General features: G+C 53.4%; 1 protein-coding gene and 1 long non-coding RNA gene across 2 annotated transcripts in view; both read right to left on the minus strand.

The window, feature by feature from the left end:
* Positions 1-4277: 4277 nt before the first annotated feature.
* Positions 4278-25055, minus strand: part of NDUFA10 (NADH:ubiquinone oxidoreductase subunit A10) — a 47307-nt gene continuing 26529 nt past the window's right edge. The window contains exon 10 of the mRNA XM_059393842.1: positions 4278-4643. Coding sequence (XP_059249825.1) covers positions 4575-4643 — 69 coding nt within the window. The 3' untranslated portion in view covers positions 4278-4574. The remainder of the gene's footprint in view (positions 4644-25055) is intronic.
* LOC132012943 (uncharacterized) lies at positions 6826-24488 on the minus strand. The gene is made up of 3 exons (XR_009402819.1): positions 24393-24488; positions 23978-24221; positions 6826-6870 (listed from the first exon to the last, which is right to left on the minus strand). It is a non-coding gene; the product is annotated as an uncharacterized LOC132012943 (long non-coding RNA).

Consider the following 25055-nt stretch of genomic DNA (forward strand, 5'->3'; position numbering starts at 1 on the left):
CTTAGGGAGGGGTCAGCCACAGCTCTGAATCAAGGACCAGATAAACAGACTCTGACTTCGGACACCACCATCACTCTGCCTTGTGGACAGTGTGAGTCCCTGACCCCAGTGAAGGGCGGGAGATGGGCGGGAGGCAGAATCCAGGGGCTGACACTGCAGGGACTCTGGTGGCAGGCCAGCTGTCCAGGCATGGGGACAGAAGAGACTGGATCTCCAGTCAGGGTCTGCAACCCCCCGTGGAGGGGCACACCCTGGTCAGTGGCCCCCCACGCTCAGACTGGTCCTGGGGCCCAGCTGTGGACGCACAGCCCCCTGAGCCCCAGGAGACCCCTGACCATGCTCAGAGGCTGGATGCCTCACCCACAGCGTTGTGTGCGAGGGGTACAACACTCAGAGACACTGGCGTGTCCATCACGTGTGGCGGCAGCTTCTCTATAGTAAGAATCCGTAAGCTGGAGGCCTGGCCATGTGCAGCGCTGATGTGAACATCAGTCACGGCTACTCTGAAGCCAGGAGATCCAACATGGGTGTCCACAAAACCCTCCGGGTCTCCCTCTGGAAAGAAGGCTGGGTGAAGCACTCGGAAGGGACACAGAGCCTTTCTCAGCACCTACAAACCAGGAAAGGTGCAGGCTGGCAGGGAATTCACACCCCAGGGGTGAGCCTTGGGCCCTACCACATCCCCCAGGTGCCCGTCCTTATACCCCTGCAGGGGCTGGGGCCCCTGGCTTCACCTCATGTGAAGATGTGAAGACTGAAACAATCCTGGAGCCCCCTGCTTTTTACAGAAGGGTCCAAGTCCTGCACTTGACACTGCAATGTTTGGAGAAACGTTGTGCCTTTGGCAGAGGCTTTGTGGAATCTGGGGGTGCAGGTGACTGCAGCCGTGACTGCGCCCCCCCAGAGGTGGGCAGCACAGCCAGCATCCCCTCTGCACACCCTGACAGGACAGGGCTCAACCCGAATGGGGGACATGCTTCCGGCACGGGGTGATGCTGGACTCCTGGCTGGAAAGGACCTTGCTCTCCCTCTGTCCGTTCATTCATGCTGCAGTCCCTGCCTGAGCCCCCACGGCCCTATCTCCACCCACCCCTTGCTGCAGCTAGAGCTGCAGCTGTGTCATCGTGGGTCCCCTGTCTGGACCCTCCAGGAACAGCCACTCTGCTCTTCTGTGTTGGTCCTGGCTCAGGCCTGACCTGCTCCCTCTGCTGCTGGGTCTCGGGGCCTCACAGAGATCACAGCTTCAGCACATGGGCCATGGGGCCAGTGGAGGCAGCCCCAGCAAGTCTGTGCCTGTGCTGTGTGCACTGCCCCTGTGAGGCCTGGGGACACGGGAGGTTCCGTTGAGCAACCATGCAGGAGCGCTCATGACTGCGCCAAAGGTGCACAAAGGCCAAGTCCGGGAAATGACAGCACCGAATGGAGCGCTTCCAGAGTGCAGCCAACGGCCAGGTCTAACCATGGGGTTTCCTGGCACTTAGGAAGCCTCACCGATGAAAACACGTACTGTTCTGATCACAACAATTTAAAAATTTCAGTAGGATGGACAAACGAAATGGACTCATACATTTAATGACAAAATTTTACTGTTTCACCCAGCTTCCCATTGGAAGAACCTTCATGTAAGCTGCCTTCAGAGACCGCGGGCCGGGTGGCAGCGACCACACAAATGACCACATACACCGGTGGGGAAGTTCAGGCTCTTTGGGGGAGGAGGTTGCTTCTTTTTAAAGATTTACTTTTTTCAGAGAGAGAGAGGGTGAGCCTTTGAGCACAGTGGGAGGGACAGAGGAAGAGGGAGACTCGCAAGCAGATGGGGTAAGGAGCTTGGAGCCCGCCGCGGAGCTTGATCCCAGGACCCTGAGGTCACACCTGAGCCATATTGGGGGCCGGAAGCTTCAGCGACTGAGCCACCCTGGTGCCCCCAGGGATGGGTTTCTAATGCGGCTCCACAGTCGGGGGGTGCCAACACGAGGCATCAGAACAAACCCAGGCGGGCATCAGGGAGGACAGAGGGGCGGCCTTTCCCTGAGGCTATCTCCCCGTTCAAGGGTGGACACGTCACATCACTGTGCCCTTTCCTTTATGAAATCCGAGATATTAGATGATCCCTCTTGACGGGATAGCGACTGAGAGTCTCTGCCTCTTTTTCGGGCTCTGATTTTCCTAAAGCAAAGCCTCCGGTTCGCAGCTTTGATTTCTGCCCAGATGTAAGACCTAGAATTACTGGGGCCGTACTTCCATTCTCCGTGTCCTGAGCAGCCAGGGACTGTTGCCTGCACATCTTTCCCCCTGAAAGCCCAAATGTGTGGCAGCTGCAGCCTTCTCCCCACCCCAACTCTACCAGTCCCCCCAGATCCTGCAGGTTGGCATCCAAGGTGGGCATGGACCGCGCTTCCTACGAGAAAGCAGCTGCCTGCCCACCTCTTTGCTCGGACACATGCATGGCTACGAACAGCTCATCCACAAATGGGAGCTGCTGAACAGGACGCAGGAAGATCCCAAGGCCAATGAGCAGCCGGCAGGCTGTTGAAAAGACTGGCTGCTGACAGACGAGATGGGTTCCGGCAAGCAGGCCAGGAGCTTGCTTCGTCTCTGCCGCAGCCCAGCACCAGCATCACCAGAGTCTGTGGCCACACCTGCCCCGTGAGGGGGTGGCCTCCTTACCCGAGGCTCTGGCCATGCACCTTGTGTGCAGGAGAGTGGTTGGTGGAGTGAGGTGGTCGCAGAGAAGGAGCCCGGCGGCCGGAGCACCCGGTGAGGCCTGCTTGTGAGGAGGACGTGAGCCACTGACTGGCCATGCCAACACCGCTCCCGGTCCTCAAAGTGCTGAATGTTCCAAAATGGAGTATTTAAATACATGCGGGGTTATTTTAGCTCCGGGGCTTTGAGGGGTTGTAGCATTTTTGTGAAAATGGATCATGGCTGCTCTCAAGTCAGGAGATCCGAAGCGGGCATCCACCCAACCCTCCGGGTCCCCAGCTGCAGAGAAGGCCGGATCACTGTTCATTCACTCTTCTCTGCCTGGCACTCACAGGAGAAGCACCGAGAAGTGATCCAGCCTTTCTCGGCATCTACGAGCCACCACGTGCGCGGCCAACAGGGAGTGTGCACCCCAGCACTGACATTTGGCCTCCACCGTGTCCCCTGGGTGCGGTGCACACAGGCTGGGAGGGATAAGTCTGCCTGCAGAGTGAACCGGCTCCCACCCACGTGTCCTGACCACACGGCAGACCTGCCACCCGTGGGGGATGCTGCCGCGGAGAAAGAGCTCATTATGGCTGGGACATCAGGGACAGCCAGGATAATTAAAGATGTTTTTCTTTTCCTTCCTCCTCTCCTTAATGGTTTGTGAGGCACTTATTCCAAAAGACACTCCACAGCTGGCCAGGTGCCAAGTGCACTCCCAGGTCCTGATGAAAGCAGGGCATCCAACTTAGACGCTGCTGGGAGACTTTCAACTGTTGAACAGCCCCTGCCCAAAAAGGAAGGAGGGAAGAGGAAAGGAAGGCAAGACAAGAAGGGTGGGAGGGGAGGGGAGAGGAGCGCAGGGGGAGGACAACGCAGGGGAGGAGAGCAAAGGGAGGGAGGGGAAGTCAGCAGAGAGAAAAGAGGGGAGCAGGGAGGGGAGGGGGCGGAGGAGGGAAGTGGAGGAGAAGGAAGGGAAGAAAACAAGAAAAAAAGGAGGGGAGCAGGGGAGGGGATGGCAGGGAGGGGAGAGGAAGGGATGGGGAGGAGAATAGGGAAGCTGGGGAAGGGGAGGGCACTGGGCACTACTGGGATCCCATGAAGCATCCCAGTGAGCCCAGAGTCTGGGAGCAGGTGCGGGAGCAGGAGCCTGCGCGGCTGCCAGTGCACCTGTGTGGCCAAGGAACTGACCTCTATGCGACACTGAACTTCAAGCACCCAAATCTCAACAGGGACAGGTGTCCAGGGGTCTACACATGGCCAGGGGCACAGCTCTGGGGGAGAGCTCTCCCATTCAACAGGGCAGGCCCCTGAAATGCTCAACGAGCAGGCAAGTTTTCTTTTCGCTTTCTATGTAAGGAAATGTGATTCTCCCTCTCCATACAGAAACCCCCTGAGTCCTGGCCTCTGTCTCAATAAACCAGACCCACCACAGCACATGGTCAGTGACGCATGAGCAAACACGTGTGCACACACGTGGCGGGTGCGGGTGTGGACAGATGATGGAGGGAAAACGCTGTGGAATCGGCTTTATTTCTGGAAGTCTGAAGAAACCGAGTATCAACTCAGCACGACACAGAACACAACTGTAACGAAATTCTACTCACGTCTGGTCTTTAATAGCAGATTTTTCTTCCCTGTGGTAACTATGGATCATTGCCCAACAGAGCCAGCAGGCCGTGAAACCTCCTAAAGCAAGAGGCCCATCCTGCGCCCAGACACTTCTCAGGGAAGCCTGCTCCTGGCCAGGCCGTTTCTCCCCTGGTGACATTTTCAGGACATTGACTATCCCCCCCCCCCAACTCTAAAGTCACATGGAGTCCATAGGAGTGGGTCAGACTGGAAACCTCTTCGTTGTCACAGCGTAGAGCGTGGAGGATGACCCGTCACTTCAGCCAGATCCACTTGTCGCCCACGTCTGCATTGTATCCAGGGCAGTACCTGCGGCCCGGCAGCTGTGGGAGGGAAGGCCACAGTCACAAGGGTTCACAGGCCCACGAGCCCCAGCTCGATGCAGTTGCTCCACGGGAATAGAGCCCCGCCAGCCTCTGTGCGCCCATAGCATGCAGGCATGGAGTATGGCCTCTGGCCTGGGAAGCAGCACGTCTGTTCTCAGGCTCTGAGGGTGGTCATTCAAACAACCCACTCGCACCTCCAGAGGGCACTGCTTTGGCCGGCACTCTGGCTGGAACAGCAGTCTCAGGAGCACTCAGGTGAGCTTACCATGGGCCCTCCGCCCTTTACCATCTACAGGGCAGGTTAGGGAAGCGGACAAAGGGGGGTGTCAAATATCGGGCCCCACCTCAGTGGCAGCTCCCAGGAGCAGGGGGAGGAAGCAGACTGGACTAGACACGGGAGGGCTGTCTGTCGGGGCAGCATTGAGACTGAGAGGGCAGAGGTCTCCTGCCAGCTCTCATGGCATCCAGAGAGACCACACCATATGGTCACAAGCCTACTCCCTCGGGCAAAGGAGTCTGCAGCAAGAGTGAGGGGCGGTGGGTTCCAGGTGGCTCTGGAAGGCAGTGCCCCACAGCGCAGGGCGGGCCTGCAACGGAGCCACGCCTGGCCAGGGAAACACTGGAGCACACTAGGTTTGCCAAGTTACATATGTGGGAACAAAACATTGCATTTACTTTCTCGTATTTACAAGTCAATGTGGATAAACAGATTCGTACATACTACATAAAAAAACCCTTCATTTTGCCCTTAAGTATTAAAGTATTTGAAAAAATTAATCAGTTTCCCTCTCCTCATCATCAGCACCAGGCATCCAACCTCAGCCACAGCAATGGGAGCCACTAATGGGGGCTCCAAAGGCCATTGCCGAGCCAAACAGAGCTGACGGCAGGTGTGCTCTGAGGCTCTGCTCCCACGCTGTCGCCTGTGCAGGTCACGCGGGTTTGCAGGGGTTCTGCAGTCTGCAGAGGCGCTTGTGTTGCTGGGGACTGCCGGGAAGACGGGAGGGAGGGCTGAGCCCATGCATTTCGGAGCAGGAGACCAGCATAGGCTGGCTCTGCTTTTTAGGCCTGGGGTACCCCATTAACAGAGCCACTCACATGCCAAGAGCATTCGGGGAATCCAAAAGGAAAACAAAAGGCAAGACCCAGGCACACACACTGCTATTCTGTTTTGTCTTTTTCCCTCAAAGGAAGGCTCAGGAGCTTGTCCATGGAACTAGACTCCAAGCCCACGTCCTCTGGCTCAGTCTGCCCCCACTACAAGGCAGCCAGCCCCTCTGGCCCCTGGGCCTATCACCCGCCCTGGGCGGCCAGCCCCTGCTCTGTGGAGCGTTCCTGGTGAGAAACGACCCTTCGACGTGCCCTTCCAGACTTCTGTGCTTGATGTGAAATTCTCTATGTGTAACTGCTTACTGCAGGAAAAAATAAACAGATGCTGACACAAGCAACCAGAACAGGTTCTCGCTTAATGCGCACAAGACTCTGGTCCAGATGACGACGCTCTGTTCACACCGTGCGGGGGAGTCAGGGCTCCCACATCCCCATGTGAATTTATGGCCTTGTGTAGGATTGGCAAACTATGGCCTGCAGGCCAAACTTGGCTGATGACTGTCCTGTAGAAACAAGGTTCACGGGTGCTCAGTCCCGTGGCAGAAACAAGTCCTAGGGACAGCAGGAGCAGGACCTACAGAGTTCAACTGTTTACTCTCTGGCTTGTCTCAAAAAAACTGCTACCCGCTGCCCTAAGAGAAAGTGAACAAGGTGATGACGGGATCGAGGGACGAGGGAGCCGGGTAGCTCAAGGAGAGGCGGCTGAGACAGATACGTTTTGTTTGCAAGGTGATGCTATACAGAGTGGGACTGCGGGAGAGTCTGACTCCAGGGAACGTCGCCCGTCATGAAACGCCACAAGCCAGGCTGGGATTTGTGCCGAGAGGTGGCTGATGAGATCAGAGGTCGCACAGGGAGACTTCTCCCAGCTGCTTCCCTCAGAACCCAGCTGAGAGCGGTTACCTTTATTCACTCATTCTCCTGGGAAAAATCTCAATTCCCTCTGCATATAAAGCACACTGTGTCCTAGTGTCCTGAGTGGCATGAATAAATCCCATTTTCTTTAACCTCATGTAATACACAGAACACGTACAGCTTGTCAGAATGGAGGTGCCTGAGGATGGAGGAACCAGGTCTGACTCACGGGATAGGAGGCTTCAGGAACAGACGGGACCTGGTTGGCAGAGAGGAGGAAACAGCTTCGGCAGCAGGCCAGGCAGCAACCAGACAGTGCAAGGCATGGCCCACGGGAGCAGCCACAGTGGCCACGGTCCACCTGGACCCCCTGCAGCCTTGGCCGCGGCTCTGCTGCTCGGGACAGACCATGTGAGGACACCAGACAAACCCGTGCCTCCTGATGGCCACAGCTTCCCCCACCATCTGGACACCAGAAACAGAGGTCGGGCTGGTTAGCATCTGCAGGCAGAGAGCTAGAGGGGAGGGCTGTGGGCAGAAAAGAAGGCCTGACATACTGATGGAGATGGACCTGGTTTGTGGCTGCGCATGTCCCTGCACATGTGGGGTGACGGTCCCAAAGGCCGGCAGAAGCCCCGTGGGGAAAGGGCACTCCTGGGGGCTGCCGAGACTCCTGGGGCTGAGGGACTGAGCTCCCAGCACCCGGGGCTCACCACACACCTGGCTACCAGGCTAACCCTCCCCTATGAGCCAGACTGCTCAAGACTGACCACAAAGCTAAGACATCAAACCCCAGAAGCTTAAGCTGATTTGCAAGTGTGTCAACTGCCTGCTGGGTACATAGTCAAACACTCCTCAAGGGTTGAAACAAAATCAAGGACTCATAAGCAGAGACCTCACAACGGATGTTGAACGTGGAAGTCTCTAACCCTGGAAAAGGAAGATGTAACCCATAACTAGGGGAGAACAGATCAAGCCAACTCTGAGGTAACAAAGATGGAAAATCAGAAAAGACCACTGAAACAGCTATTATAAAAATACTCTATGCTCAAGGAATTAAGTGAGAAGTGAAAGTAATGAGAAAACCAGAAAACATAAAAAGAAATAAATAAACTTCTAGGGTTAAAAAAAAAAGGATATCTGAAATAAAATTCCACTGGTTGGGTGTGCTGCTCCAATGTGCCTACAGCGTCAGCTGCTGCCCGTGTCTACCACCACGGTCACACTGGGCCATGTCCCCACAGAAGGTGCCCACTCAGCCTGGCCGGGAGCAGCAGAGGCTCTAGGCCCTCCTATTTCTTCAGGACATGGGACTCTGCTGACAGGTATCGCTGGCCCTGGGCCACCCTATCAGCCTGGCCAGATCCACCTCACTGCTGATACGCCTCCCTCTCTCTCCTGTCCCAGGCATCACATGGCACCAAGGTCTAAGGGCTTCCCTGCACCTTATATCTTCTCTCCCCTTGACCCTTCATAGGTGTTTCCCCAAAACTCTCATCAATATCTACCTGATCCTATCTTGGCTGCTGCTCCTTGGAGAACCCAACCTAGCACAATGGAATTAATAGCATATTATATAAACATGAGAAAACCCCAGTGAACTTGAAGACAGGACAACAGAAACTATCCAAGATGAGGCACTGAGAAAAAAGCCAAAAACAACTGGACAGAGCCTCAGCAACCTATGGGTCATGAACTGTCAAGAGTCCCCAGAAGAGAATAAGAAACATCCAGAGAAATCATGGCTAAACGTGTTACAAATGATACGTGAACAATGAACTGCTCATACCCGAGATGCTCCATGAACCCCAGGAGGATAAGCACAAAGAAAATCACCCGGAAGCATGTGGTCACCAGGTGGCTGGAAGTAGTGATAAAGAGATGAAAAGAGGGTCTCAGAAGCAGCCAGAGAGAACAGGTCCCTCAGGTACGGGATGGCACACGGCAGGACTTCAGACTTATCCACAGAAGACGTGTGGCCAGGGGTCCAGGGGGCAGTCTCAGGGTGTCAGAGGAAACAAGTGGCCAATGCAGAAGTCCGTGCTGAGTGCCGCCATCTATAAAAATGAAACGCAAGTGCGGGAGACTTTTTTGAGCAAGAGCTAACGACTCGTTGCCAACAGACCTGGGTGGTGGGAACAGTGAAGGCAGGAGGGGACTAGGGCTATGCAGAGGTGTCACACAGAGGCCGGGGCCTGCACAGAGTGCACTGGACAGCATAGCTAGTAGCCAGGGTGAAAGGTCATGAGAACAGCTTCCTCTAAAGATAACTGACCATGGCAGAGGTCAGGGGAGCTGGACAGAAGTCAGCTTGCTGTGTGTGGGCTGGCAGGATTTGACCAGCCACGTGTGAGCACATGCTGGTGAGGGACAGACATGCACTAGAACAGCCCGGAGTGTTAATGAATGTGAAACCAGACGGTGTAGTTGATGAGTCAGCAGAAGAAATAAAACAGAAGAGGAAGATGGTTGACCAAGCCAAAAGAAGCCAGGAAAACAGAAAAGTAAGATACAAACTTTGAACCTCACTTGCTACGGGACTGAAGTGTCCCCTGCTTGAGGAGACCTCGCCTCTACCCAGCCCCTCTCCCAAGGCCAGAGGGCAGTGGTGAGTCACTTGCTCCCGCAGGGCCCCTGGGGGCTGGTGCTCCGGTTCTGACCAAGAAGGCTGCCGGCTCTCAGCCCTGCCCAGCGCTGTCCTCCTCAAGCACCACCTCTCCTGGAGACGTGCGGCAAAAATCGCTGCCTTGTGAGGAATCACACCTCTGGGAGGAGTGTCCGGAGGCTCCATGACAGGGTAGCAGGAGGCCCCCAGAAGGAAGCCAGCCCTAGCTCTGGCACACGCACCTCCTGATCCGGTGAGTGTTGGGTTCTCAGGCATTCCCAAGTGGCTCTCCATGAGCAAGCAGGTGACCAGCTATCCTGGCCTCTGCCTCGTCTTCGTCCTTTCCCACGACTAGCTCTTCTTGCCCAGCTCCTGCCCCTTCCTCCAGGAGTGACCTGACGCAGACAGGGTGACTGTGTCCTCTCTTCCCCTGTCTCTCCTCTTGGTGTCCAGGGCAGTCACTCACCTGCTTGATGCAAGCAGGCAGTCACTGAATTCCAAAACCAGCACTGTCTCACGCGCTCTGATGCCATGAGGGGCAGGTGGGTACTATCTCTCCTCGGAAAGGCGTCAAGTGACCTGCCCAAGCCACCTGACTGCAGGCGGCAGGCTGGAGCCTCAAGTCTCAAGTCCAGGAATATCTTCCATGACCCCGTGTAAGAATCCGTTAAGTTAAACTGCAACTCCTAGCATGCGCTAACTTTGGGAAATGATGCAACAGCTAGTTGTCTGTCTCACCCGTGTGCTGCCTTCGTTTTTACTGAATTCCATTCCTTCCCTCCAGTGTTCTGTTCGCCCTCCAGTTGGTATGGGTAGAGCTCTGCTGCTCTGGTTTCTAGCTGTGCCAGGCCTGGGCATGCATCAGCGCCCGGCCCCTATCTACGTTGGCCTAGGTGTGGGCTCTCAGGGTTTCTCCACCCCCTTCCAGGTTTACTGCAAGTCCTGTTGGGGAACTTCTGGCTCCAGGCAGGCGTGTCAGGGGCACTCACAGATGCTCACAGCTCTTCAGCTGAGTCCTCCTGGAGAGCTAAACTAGATGTGTTAATACTGGCACCAGGTCCTTCGTTGTGGGACTGTAAAAAGGATAATTTTTAAAAAAGGATCAGATGAAGCCCTGCCTGGGGTGGGAAGTGGGCTGTAACAGGTATGACGGACTCTGCTTTTTCTAGACACTCTAAGGAGCTCAAATGGCTAAGAAAGTCTGCAGTGACTTGGGGATTCCAATGTTCAACTTCTGTTATCAATTATTACATATAAATGCTAATGAGTTCCAAAAATAAAAATGTTTTATTAATTTTAAAGAAGAACGCCTCACATACAGCCTGGCAGACCACAGGTGACTAAAGTGACTTCTTTGATATACAATGTCCCCAATTTTTCTTTATTGCTAAGCATAAATTCAGTCTAAAAACACTGAAATCAATCCCCTAAAATCTTATTTTACCAAAGACAATTTTCAGAAGCCATCTCTTTAAGAATAAGTGTCTTCTATTTTTAGCATGAACACCACAGCCTGTTACAAACACATCCGTATTTAGCTGCCAAACCCACTGCCCTAAGTATCACAGCACCATGCACTTTGCATGACTCATGTTAGCTGCGAGTGGGAAAGCTCTGACTCAAACCTCTGTTTAAAGACCTGAAAACAATATTCTTGCTAGAAATTCTCCAACAGCAGAACAGAGGGCACACACGGCGACATCCGGGCACCTGTGGTCTGCCAGGCTGTATGTGAGGACGTCACCCTGTGACCCGGCGCCAGCAGAGCCCAGACAGCATGTGGTCATCTGCAATCACACTCAACCTGAAGCACCAGGTGAGAAGTCCATGTCTGACACGAATTGCCCTGCCCCAGGGACGCAGGTCATCTTCCACACGCGGGAACCTAAGCGCCAGGGCATGCGGACAGACAAGGAGTGTCAGCCCCGTGCTCAGCAAGCAGCCATGTTAGCGTGTCCTCCAGCCTGCGAGCAAGGGGCAACCGCAGACACCATGCACTCACTCTCACTCAGCGGAACAATTTCTAAACAGAGAATCTGCAGTTTAACACAAAAAAACAGGTACCAAGCTAAGTTCTGAGGCCCGGGTGTCGAGCGGAGTCTAGTAAGCTTTCTCCGTCAGCTCGCTGAGGCCAACGACTCCAAGGCTCTCCCATTACTGCGAGTGTGGCCTTACCCAAGAAAGCCCCGCGGAGGCAAGACCGCACGGTGTTGACATAGTCCAGCGACAAAGTACCACTCTTCTAGACAATGCTAACTTGGGACTGAGACAAAAACAACTTGAGATAGTAAAGAAATAAAAATAGCAGGAGAGAAAGCAGAAGACTCTGTCATCCTGGCAACTGTCTCGGACATGATCAGATTTGTGGAGGGATTTCCGTATCTTAATAGCATCTGGCCTCTCTAAATTGAAAAGACACTGAACCAGTAAAGCGGAAACCAATTCACAGCTTTTCTGCCCCAAGGAAGGACTGCACAGAAATAAGAAGTAACCCAGTATAGGGTTTGAAAAATGACTTTAAAAAATTAGTAGCCTGCTATGCATACATCGGCACTCACATGAGTGTTCACAGGTTGTGCCAACAACAGAATGGGGGCTGAGTGAATGGGAAATATATGGATAAATAAACTCAGACTCCAGACACTCGTGCCCCTCTGCATACATCACTTCAGGAGAAACCTGAGATTGCCCAGGCAATCACCTGGAGTATGATGGATGGGTGCCCGAAAACCACCCTGACTCCAGCCGGAGCAATGAGAGAGCTGAACTAACACCCGCATCACAGGATCAACAACACAAAACCAAAATTTAAAATTCCCATTTATATGGAATCTTAGCAACTTTCTGTTCTCAACAGGTCTGTCTTCACTAGTCTGCACCCCTAGGCCACCAATACAGCCAAACAGGAAATGCTCACAACACCCCCCACGCCCCCACCCAGGGACCCCAAGCTCAGCTGTGCATGGCGTCCTCCCCAGCACTCCCCCACCCAACTGTGCACAGGGACTCAATGTGACAGGATGGAGCCCGGTCTGTGCCCTGAAGGAAACCTTCCAGCCTCCGGCTCAGACAGCCTCTCTGCAGCCCATTCACTTGGGAAGAGTAACAACCTGTCCTCCCAGACAGCAGCTAGGGGCCGAACATAGCTACTCATAATTAGCTGTCCTTGTGCATGGCTTCCTGGTCAGGCCGGCCTCTCTACTCTCACCCCTGCCCCAGGTCCCCTCGTCCCATACACCCCACCTTCATCCTAGCCAGCCTTCCAGAAGGCCTCTTCTTCTTACTGCCAACAAGCACGAGGGCATCAAGGCCCTACAAGAATCTGGCCCGTGTTGCATACCTGCCACTCGCTACCAGAATGCATTCGCCAGCCAGGACAGCATCTTCCGAACCATCACCCTGAACTTCTGTCCTCCACATCTTCCCATATTAGGGAGCTGCCCTGAGCTAACCAACCTCCGAGCCCCACTGTCTCCCTAGCTCTGAAATTCACAGCAGAGAGCTTCTTGTAGTCAATGAGTAATCCCAAATAAAGCCCACAGACCACCTTCAATTTTGAAATGATAAAAGTCCTTTCTACCTCTTTTTCTTTCACATAATACATGACCCATCCCCTGCCTCTAGCCTTCACAAAGCTGTTCCTTCTCCCCCCAAATTGGGGAGGGCCCTCGTCTACTTGGCAAACCATCATCCTTATAATCTTGAGATTCTTGACACCTGACACTTGAACTCCCACCATGAGCCCAGGAACTACACCATGTACTGTGCTCATGCGTGTGGTGCCCAGTGATCAGCGAGCCTGTGGGGCACAGGGACCGGGTCTGTCCCCGCATCCTCTGCATGGTGTCTGGGTGGGCTGTGCAGTGAAAGGGCACCAGCTGACACTGGCAGAGGACAGCTCCAAGGAAGAGGCAGTTCTGCAGTGACACACTCCATCCTTGGTGCAGAGCCTGAAACTGGGCCCCTGACTCCAGGCCATCAGAGCAAAAAGGAAACACAGAGCCAAACCCTTAGCCCATCGGCTCCTGGGACACAGGCCACTTCTGGGGTACAGGACTGCTGTGCCCCAGGATAAATGGTAGCTCAAATCCCACAAGGACAAGCAGAAGTAAAAATCACAACGTTGCAGGAAGCAAAATGAGCCAGTTGAACCCCGTGACCTGGACGCACGCGGCCCAGACTTGGGCCCCGGTGCCATGGAGCCTGCCCAGCCACGGGAGGACGTGGAATCTTCACCCCAAGGGTGTCCCTCAGCTCAGGCAGGCAGCGAGGCTCCAGTTGGGGGACCCAAGCCAGGCAGCCGGAAACAGCAGCGGGGTCCCTGGCTTTGGACCACCAAAGCCGGCTTTCCTTTAGGCTGACCCTCTGGACCCACTGAGGCAGGCCAGCTAAGGGGCAGGGGTCCAGAGTCCATGAGGGCTCACCTCCACAGCCCACATTGCCACTGTGTGTGTGGGTGAGCACTGCCCTCCCATCATCCCCACTGACTGGCTTCCAAGAGAAGCCACAAAGGCAACAGGATCCACAGAGACACACCACCACCATGCAAATGTGACACCAGGAACATTCCGTAGCTACAGAGTTTGACCTGTCCAGACCTCTTTTGGGAACCAATACCCCTGCCCCCAGACTCGTTAGCCATCAAAGCACCAATGGACTCCATGCTACACACAAAAACCTTTCTGTTATGCAAATGTAAATGCAGGAAGTCTAACAGCTACAATCTACCCTCTGAGCCTGGGGCTGGAAGGGGCTCCAGTGAGGTTAACTCAGGAACATGAGGCTTTTGAGGCAGCAGCCCGCGTACAGGCTGGTGTGCATGCCCCGCACTGACCTGAGCATGCTAAGCCCCACACCTCCCCACAGGTAGCTTCTCTCGCTGGCCAACCGGCCCTCCAGCAGCCGTGTCTCTGGCGCAACAAGAGCCGGTCTGCCTGGGTCCTACAGAGCAGGGCTCCACTCTCCCTCAGGGTGGCTCCTCCCGCAAAAGCGGGGCGGGCTCTGTGGAAAGACTGTCCAAGTCCTCCGAGTCCTCCGGGAGCAGCCATACTTGCCTGCAAGCCCGGATCCCCTTCGCGCCTCCGCAACCTCCGGCTGCCCTGCGCCCTCTCCCTCCCTCCCTACGTGCTCTCGCTCCTTAGCCCAGCAACAGACTGAGCCTGACTCAGCCTTTAGAAATAAAACAACATGCCAACAAAATATGGGAAAGCCTACTTCTACCATTCTATCCAAACTCTCCTCCTGAGGTCCAGCAGCCTGCCCTGCCCTGCTGGTAGCAGTGACGTAGAGGGGGTTGGTTGGGGGTCGCGGGGGCAGGGAGTGGGGGCAGGGAGGAGGGGAGAGCAGCGGAGGAGGGGAGAGTAGGGGAGGAGGGGAGAGCAGGGGAAGAGGGGAGAGCAGCGGTGGAGGGAGGAGCAGTGGAGGTGGGGAGCAGTGGCGGGGGTGGCAGGGTGGCAGCTGCCAGCCTAACATCCCACCTTTCCAGGCCCCAGGCCAGCACACTATCTGGGGAGGAAGAGGCAGGTCCTCTGTGACCAGGGCACTTCTACTCCCTGCCACGCCCCCTGCATGGAATGCGTCACAGCTCTGCCAATGGCACCTGTCACTGTCACTGCAGAATCTACTTAAGTGTCATGAAAACATTGAAGTCTGAGTCTGACAAGGAGGCCCAGGCTGCAATCCTCCCAGTAAGGGAGCAACTGTAAAAGGCTGGGGGGTACCCTGTGTTCCCAGCAGTCCTCATGCTCTTCAAGCTTGGGACAGCCGCTGCCACGAGTGCCCCTGACAAGGAGGATGTGGCTGACACGCGGGTTGGACCACAGCACCACTCCAGTGTGCACCACTCCAGTGTGCAGACAGGGCACACAGGCATCTGGGGTGACAGGCTATCCCCTGGAAAGGCTCCAGTGAGCCACCCTTTCTGGGTTCATCCAGTTCATCAGCGAATTCAGTGAGCATCAGGCTAACAGGTGTCCACGACTAAGCGTGCCTGTGGCCCCATGAACAAAACCACCGTTCTGACAAACAGCTTCTGCTCTCACAAACCCTGTGACCCATTAGCTCAACTCGCCCCTCATGATCCAGCCACTGAAGGGGACAGGTCCCAGTATGCCTGCACTTGCTCCCAGCATCGCACCCACCCCAGGGTTTGAAGGAAAGTAGGGAGACAAACAGCACACCCACTCCCACACTGCATCCCTCCCTCAAGCACCCCCTGTTGGAACCTTTCCACAACAGCTTATTTAGCTATAAACCTGACACATAGGAACAGATCCAACTCCTGGGAAAGGGCAAGCCCATCATTGCAAACAGGGCCTCTCGGGTAACAGAATGTAGCTCACCCCGGGAGTCACAGCCATGTCCCCCTTATCTCTCACCAAGACTCCCCAAACACCCCCCGCTTCTCTGCCCCCACCCTAGAACCCAACATGGCAAGCACATAATCTCTGCACATAATTCAGACCCGATCACTCTCAAAACAGCGCACTGGCTTATAGTCTCACGAAAATGTCACCCCAGGCTTCACGGTACTGCCTACAGCCCCCATCCCCGCTAACTTCCACGTTCACCTCTAGCCCTGCCTACACCCCCACACCCCCATTTCACCACAGCAGGCCCAGCCTGCCTCCACCTCCAAAGCCCTGCCCGCAGGTGCGGCTTGGTCACCCCTCTCTGTAGCACACCTCTGCCCAAGATCAACTTATTCCTGCCCCATCCCACTTGAATGCCCTGTTACATGTAAGCTTATTGGCTGGACCTCCTTCCCCAACCAGGATGCAAGCTCCTTGAGAACAACACTGTTTTAGTCCCCAATGTGGCCCCGATGCTGACAACAGTGCCTGGAACAACAGACTTGCCAAGGGACAGGGGAGTAAATGCAAAATGGGGAGGTGACAGTTCTGTGGGGTGGCAGCAGTGTTAAGCTTACCAGCAAGTGTTCAGGGTAGACTGTCACTCCCGGAAATAATTTAGTGCCCACACAACGCCTGAATATGTCTTCTAGACAGGACTCTCTGATGCTAACAGGAGACAGAAAGTCTTTCATCAGTCAGCTCTCCTTTCTTGCCTTGAGAGTCGGGGATTTAATGAATTCTCTGTCCCAGGGGCTCACCAAGCAAACACCTGTTGAGCCTAGAGAGACAGAGCTTCCAACTCAGACCCTCACTAGTGCGGCTACAGGCAGACCCAGCACCCAAACCAGCTTGCAGAGCATGGAGAACATCACAGCAGCTTTCTGCTTCCAGCCAAACAACAGCCCCAGAGCCCTGAAAGAGCTCTTGATATAAAACATCTAGAAATGCTTTTAAATGCATTGCTGAGCTCTGCAAGAAATCACAAAGGTTAGAAATGAAGAGCAGGGTGAAAACCAGCGTGGCAAGCTGAAGCCTCAGTGGCCCTGGGGACGTGAGAAGAGCTGCCTGGAGCCAGAAGGCAGAGCTGCCGTCAGGGTGAGGTGGGGCCCGGGGAGGGGAGTCCTTACCGAAGCACAGCTCTGGAGGGTAGCAGCTCCGGTGGAAGGCAGAACAGAAGAGAGCCCGGGCCCTGCAGAGACCTCCGCTGCCATCTGGGGGATTTACAGCCACGATCTGTCCTCAAACGGGTCTGAGGGTTCCAGCTGCACTACCTCAGGGGCCTGGAGCCCCTGCTGGTCGTGAGTCTGGGGGCTGGCAGCAGCAATCAGTCCTTACAGGATCAGGACAGCCAGAGCTAGTGAACAGCGTCAGATGCCCCAGTTCCTGAAACGTCTGGGGCACACTCACCCCAAAAGAGAATCATCATTTCTTCAAATTCAAATTTAACTGGGGATCCTGTATTTAGGAGGGACTCTCATTACGTGTCCACGGATAGAGGCCCACAAAGCATGAACTTAGTATCACAGTTTTCAAAACACAGAAGGGAAAAAACCGCCCCTATAGGTAAGAATCAGAGGAAACGATAAATGATAAAGTCTGGATGATCCTCCAAACCTGGTATTACCAGACAAAGAAGAGAAAAAACTGTATTTGAGATGCTTAAAGAAAGAGAAGCTATTGAAAACATAAGCAAGAATAATATCCCATCCACAAGAGTAAAAAAGTGCTGGTGTAAGTAAAAAACAAATTTATACCCCGACCCAAAATAGCAAAGACAGAAGGAGCAGAAAGATCCTAGAAGAGAAAGGGAGACTGTGACGTTTAATTAAAAACAAAAGGTCCGCGCACTGCTCCTGCTTCCAAGATGGCACTTCAGAAGTGCCATCCAGTAACTCCTAACCACAAGTACCAGCAAGTTCAGGATCCACCATAAAATATGCATCATAAGTAATGGATGTATTACCCCGTGCAGAGCCCACCCTCCTGCTTCCCAGTGTCTCCACAAGCATGCTGCAGATACATTTTAAGTTCCTCATGAAATCATGAGGTGCAACTGTAGTAATTTCATTACCTTTATTACATGTACCAGGTTTACAGAAACTTCTCATGCTGTTGGTGGAGTGTGGCTAAAACACATTTTCAACATTAAAAACACTTTTTTTTCCCCTAGAAAATGAATAACAGCCTAGCAGGAAAGTCATCTTCCAAGGGTCTCTGCCATAAGGGCACCCACCACCCCACGCGTTCCAGGAAACAAGTAGCCAGAGAATGTGCTCTGCTCCAGCATCAAACAATTCCTCCTCTTGCAGAAACAATTCTTTTAAACATCCCCACGCTGCTCACTTGTCTCCCAGCAGCAAACCCACGAGCGCATCAGGTGTCTCGGAGGCAGGCCAGCTGTGCCCGCTGCTCCCTCGATCATCTCTAGACAAGAGCTCTGCAGCCTGGCCAGGGACCCCTTTCCGGGAGCAGATCTCCCCAGGTCTCCCCAACAGCTGCATGTGAGATCGACACAAAGCCTTCATCACTCATCCCTACACCTCCCACCATAGGCTCTCTAGGCGACACTTGGTAACAACAGACATCCAAACAGAATACTCTGTGAATGAGGACAATTGGTCACTACGATTTACATTCTATCTAATTCCAATTTACCTTTTTTTTTTCTTAAATATCAAGTAACTGAGTTTCCTTTAAAAACATCGGCACTCTTCTAAAGGTTCACACAATTCCCACTCAGCGGGCACCTGCAAAGCCTACGGAGTGCATGGTCACTTCCTGCAAAGGGAGCAGCACCTACATGGCCGCAGCCAGGGCGTCAAGGCCGACACCAGCAGGGACGTGGTGTGTGTGTGTGTGTGGCCCGCGATGTGGTGGGAACAGAGCTTCACCTCTTGGCAAATACAAACCTGGGCTAATCCTGAGAAAAACATCAGACAAACCCCACCTGAGGAACGGTCTATAAAATCCTGACCATCTTCCTTACAACTATCCTAAGGACCAAACACAAGGAAATGAGATAGTCATGGCCAAATGGAGTTTCTGGAGACGTGACAACTCAGTGTCATGTGGTCCCTGGATGGTCCATGGATAGCCCCTGGATGGGATCCTGGAACAGAAACAGAGCACTAGGGAGACTCAGGACATCAAACATGGTATGGACTCAGTGAACAGTACTGCACAGACGCCGGTCAGTCCCCTGCTACAGTACACCACACCCACGTAAGACGTCAGCAAGGGAAGTGGGGTGTGGGGCACACGAGAACACTCCGGCAGCTGCACAACTTTCCTGCAAATCTAACACTGTTCTAACACTGCTTCTTTACAATACTTAGACATTTTTAAAATTCTTTTTTTAACGCTTAGAAATTTTAAAAATTAATTAAAAATTCCAGCATTTCTAAGTATTTCATTAAAATTTTAAGTTCAATAGAGTAGATTCTCTAAATACTCACAAATTTAAAAGTAAGACATTAACACACAGAACATAATAATGATGGAAAACTGCCAAATACCCCCAGCATGTCTGTGATTCAAATGGCTAACATACTCAGCTTCTGGGGGACCGGTGCAGACGACACGTCCCTCCTGAGCCACCAGGAGAGACGGGGAAAACATCTGTGCAAAGGCACGAAGGCAGGGAAGTTCCAGGTCCCCAGGAGGAAAGAAGAAGAGGCAAGCTGCCAGTGTGCCTGCAAAAATGCCTCCCCAGGGCCCGCCTACCCCTGCAGGGGTAGCTGCGAGCCCAAGAAGCCGCAGGGGAGGGGTTGGTGGAGACAGAAGGACAGGTCAGAACCCATTGCACAGCAAGCCCCACTGAGTGTGCCCTCCTCAGGAAGGGCAAAGGGCAAGCAAAGCAGGCCTCACAATCCTACACTGGGCATCTGGGACTGGGTCTGTGGATGGGCTCCGGTGACCCGCTGGAAGTTCATGCCTGCCAGAGACAGCATCTGCCTCCTCTCAAGGTAAGAAAACGCCATCCAGAGTGTCCAGCTATCTTTACGGTAACTGGCGCTTAAAGGAAAGAAAAAGAAAGCACACAGGAAAACAGGACTGAATGATCAACCATGGAAGGACTGGGAGAGAGCCGGGCAATTTAAATGGATTGAAAAGAGGTAACTTTGTGATGAGTGTGTTCAAGTAAGGAGGGGACAAAATAATTTCAGCAGGTCACTTGACATAATAAAAAATGGAAATTCCAGAAACAAACAGGACTAGGATTACAATTAAACACGGAAACAAGGACCGGCAGATCTAGGAGCCAATGAGAAAGAGCTGGGAAGATGAGCACCTTGGAAGCCCCACAAGAAGAACATGCCCGGCTGAGGGTCATGGAGAAACAGGATGGAAACAACAGAAGAGCATCAGGGCACAGAATGTGCTCGAAGGTCCCCATGGCTGATTGGGGCCCAAGAATGGGAGTACTCGGAGAGGGGTGCAGGCCACACCTAGCAAGAGGTCCTAGTAAGTCTTCCGAAACTGGGACAAATGTTAGCCAAAGAACATTAGGAACCCAAGCAGAGACAAAAGTACAGACGCGTGTGCGGGGGCACCAGCAGGAGCTGGGACATACATGTTCACTGAGACATATGAGCGTGGTGTGAAACAGGTCACACGTCAGCTACCCCAGGAAGCACGTACCCCAAGGCCATGAATGCCAGGCCCCTCGCCACATGAGAAGCCTACGAGTCGGGGACAAGGAAGCCAGACCCTGTCACGCCACCCCGGGACTGCAGGACTGCCATGAGCTCGGAGTTGCTGGCCCACGAGAGGCAGAGGTAAATGCAGGCGTGTGGGTGAAGGATAGGAGCCTGGGGGTCCGTGGCCACACAGCCAAGTAAGTGAACGTGCAGGGAGGAGAGAAAGTGCTGGCTTCCAGTGGGGTAAGAAACAGCACTGGGGGAGCAGTGACAGAGCTAGGAAGGCAAAGTCTGGCGACCGTTATATTAATATCCGAGCCACTGAGTGCAAGCCCACTGAGGAGATGGACAGTCCTCCCCCCCTGAAATATTGCTACATTACAAGGACTAAAAGAGCAACTGCCAGTGAAGACAGCCCCTCTGCCAAGTGATCAGAGTCAGCACAGTCTGAGCGCAGGCCCACGGGTGCCCTGGGCTGAGCTGACACGTTGGATTCCAGGAGATTCAGAAAGGCAGGCATCTGAAGCCTGGTCCCGGCAAACAGCAAACACCACCAAACGGAGGGCCATTTGAACACAGCCTGTCCTGTCCTCCTCCGAAGTGCCAAGGAAAGCCGGAGGGACAGGTCAGGCTCAGAGACCAGCCACATGCAGGCCGCTCTCCTACATCTGGTCTTCCTGCTCTCCAGAGCAGCTCTGGGACGGTGGGGGACCTCGAAGGGTCTATAGATTAGAGGTAGGAACATAGGAATATGAACTTCCTGGCTTTGACAGCTGTGCTGTGGGTGGGAAGAGAATGCCTTAAAGCCACAGTTCTCTCCTTAAACCAGATTCTGGGCCCCATCCCTAGGAGGTCTGTGCCGGAGGACTGGCATGGGGCCCGAGAGCCTACGTCCCCACAGGGCCAGGCGGGGCTGCTGCAGGGGCCCACTAAGAACCACCTCTGCACTGCCTGTGGCTAAGAGGGCATCTGGAGAGCTCACGATGGCTCGGCAGATGGTATGTTCTACTCTCATTCATTCTGTAAATTTGAAGCATTCCAAAATAAAAAAAAAACAGATAAAACAAGGATCCTAGAGACCATTTTTAAACTTAAGAATTCTTATTTTTTGTCAGCCAGGATTCTTCAGGCTGTAGAGTGAGAGCATGGAGAGCGGAGGGAACAGGGCGCAGGGGAGCCTGGGGCAAAGCTGCAGGGGCATGGACCACAGACAACGATGAACACTGTTGTCTCTAGGGCCCACAGTGCTTGGAGAAGTGATACAGATGACAAAACAGCACAAAAGACAGGAGCTGGCAAATGAGGAGAAAGCCCCAAGACCCCTGTTCTGGAACTAGAGACCTAGCGCACTGTGGACAGCAATACATCGAGGATGGATATTTAACTACCTGACTGGCTACTAAACACTACTAAGAGAATGAGAGCTAGGAAGTGAACAGAGGAAGGCAGCAGAATGAAAATAAACAAAAAACACCTTAATGCAAAAGAGGGCCAGAAAGGAAAAAAACAGAGCAGGTAAGAAACACACAAAACATGGAGTAGGAGGAGCTCCTGAGACAGGAGTGCAACAGCAGCTGCACTGAGTGTGAAGAGGGAGACAGTCTCAAAACGCAGATGGGACGAAAGGCGAGGCACAACCATCTCAGGGAGCACAGCGCCCGCCGGCAACACGGACATGTGGAAAGGCCACTGGCAGAAGACGGCATAAGACGCCACATAGCTAGTGAAGAAAGCAAACTTTGGGGACAAGCGCCACCCACAAGGGAGGCTTCAGGGCACACACACCCAACGACATGGCCTTGGCATGCGCAAAGCACAACGGCAGAGAACCATGGGAAGGAACCAATCCACCCCAATCCACCAACAGTGGCGGACTTGCACATGTTCCACCCAGCAGACCCATGGGGACCCAGACCAGCCCGGGGGAAGGTGATGTGAGTCACGCCCCCACAGATGTCACCTCAAGACTCCAGCAGGACGCCACACACAGCATAAGCGGAAGGGGTGCTCTCCTCCAAGACCACAAAATGTCACCAAATTGACCAAATGCTGAGTCTCAATCACATGCAAGGATTGAAATTATACAAATTATGTTTCTGATTAGAGCAGAATTAAGCCAGAAATCAGTAACAAAAAGATAATTAGAAAGATCCCAACTGCTTTTAAATTATCCAGTATAATTCAAATTAGCATACTGGTCAAAACAGAAATCAGATTGAAACTAGAAAATATTCTGCGTTGACTAAGGAAAACCCAACATCAAGACTTAGGAGATTAAGACAGACCTGAAGGGCAATGTGTCTAGCCTTAAATGCGTCTATTCAAGAGCAAGATCAAAAATCAATGGTGTCTCTATTCATCTTAAGAAGATGGAAAAATAGCAAATAAAGAGAAAAAATAAAGAGCAGTCACCAGTGAGCCAGAACATGCAAGAATATGTACCATATGACACCAGTCAGGTCCTTGCATGACAAGCTCCCTCCAGAGCGGAGGAGGACGCAGACCCCAAACTCAGCACATGTAACCACCTGATCAAAACCTCTTCGTGGTTATCACGAACATCTCAAACATGACTGACAAATTCCGCACCCCTCTCCGAAACCTGTGTCTCTATGTCTTGCAACACCTGCCAGTTCCAACTGCAGTTCTGGCTGCCGAGGCCAAAACCCAGCAAACAGCTTCCTTGCTTCTCTCTTCCAGTACGAAGTTTTAACAGACTCTGTTGTTTGTACTCATCATCTGACCATCTCTTGAACCTCGGTCCAAGCTCATACTGCCCCTTGGCTGATACTCCTATCAGGCCTCCCGACTGGCCTCCTTGCCTCGTTCGTGCCCCTATTCCACCCAGTGTCGGGTTAGAAACCAGAATGTTCCCACTACAAAGCCCATCACACACATTCTCCCTCCACTCCTGTAGAGCCCTCAACTGGCCCAGGAGGCGTCCTCCCTGTGTCTGTGCTGATAATGCCGCGCCTCACCTCTGTCGCTGCCCATCTCCCTGCCTGGGTCCTTTCTGCCCCACACTCCACCTGCTCCCTTCACCTCCCGCAGCTCTTCAGGTGGCTCTGGAAGCACGACTCCAGCTTTTCAAATCCAGCCCCTGCCTTGCCAGGCTTTGCCCTGCCCTCTTCTGGGGACGGAATTTTCTCCACATCACCTGTCGCCATCATCTGACACATTCTGTTTTACTGCTTCCTTGCACTCTGACGTACACACCATGAGGGCAGCCACATCTCCAGTGTCTAGGACAAGCATGGTCCCTGGCACACACTTGGAAAGCATTCAGTGGAAAGAGTGACTGAACTGATGGAACAAAGGCAGTGAGCGGGTGGGAGGACCAGATGAAAAGGCCTGAGGCCCGCTGAACCGTCAGTGAGCAGAGCTCAGCCACTCAACTCATGTGAGGCCCCCTCCCCACTTGGGGTGACAGCTGCGTAAACCCCCTGCTTACATTTGGAAAAACCGAATACGTTTAGAGGAAACCTCGCATGAGGGACAAGCAGAAAGCCAGAGCCGCTCATCATAAACGAGAGAGAGCCTTAGAAAAGTTACTCATCAGCCCCACACATCAGTGACTCCAAAGTCTCTGAGATGCCGCCTACTGTTTCCTTGTTTAAAAGTGAGGTCGTCAAAACTAAGAGACGTTAAAGACCTATCATGAGTAAATCAACACACTGACATAATCAGATGAATTTTTTAAAAATTTGAAAGGGCAAGAATTTCTCACTAGGTAATAGAGTATTTATGTTTTCAAGCCCCCCACAGCACCTGCGCAAACTGCATCGGAGAGACGGTGGCGGACGCCCTCGTGGCTGTGGTGGAGAAGAGGCTCAGTGCAAGCCAGAGTGCCCATGTCCCAGGGCCCGGCCAGGGCTCAGCAGGAACAGCAGCGGCAAGGCCGGAAGGGCGGGCCACGGGTTTTGCGTGCTTGCACATGGGACACAGGGGAGACAGAAGAAGCCACAGCACCAGTCCAAGCACCATGGTGGCTGCCTGGACAGAGGTGGGAGTCCTGAGGACACAGAACAAAATGAGGTCACTTGTGCACTGAGCTCAGCAGGACACTGGTGCAAACAAGGCATCGGCGGCAGGGAGGAGCCAGCCCAGCCCCTAGGCAGCACCATCCCGCCGAGCGCCACACATGTACATGCTAACAGTGGTCAGAAAGGAGATGCGCACATACACTATCTGTGGGTACTGCTGAGGGACGGCCGCAGAGTTCTGTGTACTTCCCCAAGTTCCTACAATGAATCCAATCACTTCCAAAACAACCAGAAGAACTCCTGTTAAAGAAAATGCCAAGTTATCTCCAGTAAAATAGCATGTAGTGGGATATACTTGTGGACACCCAGTCAGTGCTTGAAGCAACTTGCAAGCATCAGAGAATTACGGTAACGCAACAATATTTAAGGCTGAAACTTATCTAAATGCTGGCTGCCCAGCTTGGTGATCTAATCTAAGTGTGATCCTTCCACACATTTGCCAGTAACAAGCCCCACCCATGGCTGGTGTAGAAATGGATCGTGCCCTTAGCCTTCCACTGACAGAAGGACTCCCAGAGAAGTCTCTCCCTCATCTGCGAGCTTCTACTACACAACTTATATGTGCCCTCGAAGTTCATGGAATTCTGCCTGAAATGACTATCCACAAACAATTCAGAAAACAAGCAATTCACAAAAATGTATGGAAATCAGAGAAGACCAGTAACACATTCGGAGCCTGCTGAGCTCCACTTCCCCTGACCTGGCTCTGCACCCCAGCCCTGTGCTCTCCCCGACCGCAGATGCACGGCTTCATTCCCTGTGGACACAGGTACCATAAGGAGTCAAGCAACACCCCAAGTGCG

This window comes from Mustela nigripes, chromosome 3 (genome assembly GCF_022355385.1).
Source record: "Mustela nigripes isolate SB6536 chromosome 3, MUSNIG.SB6536, whole genome shotgun sequence".
Classification (NCBI taxonomy): Eukaryota; Metazoa; Chordata; class Mammalia; order Carnivora; family Mustelidae; genus Mustela; species Mustela nigripes.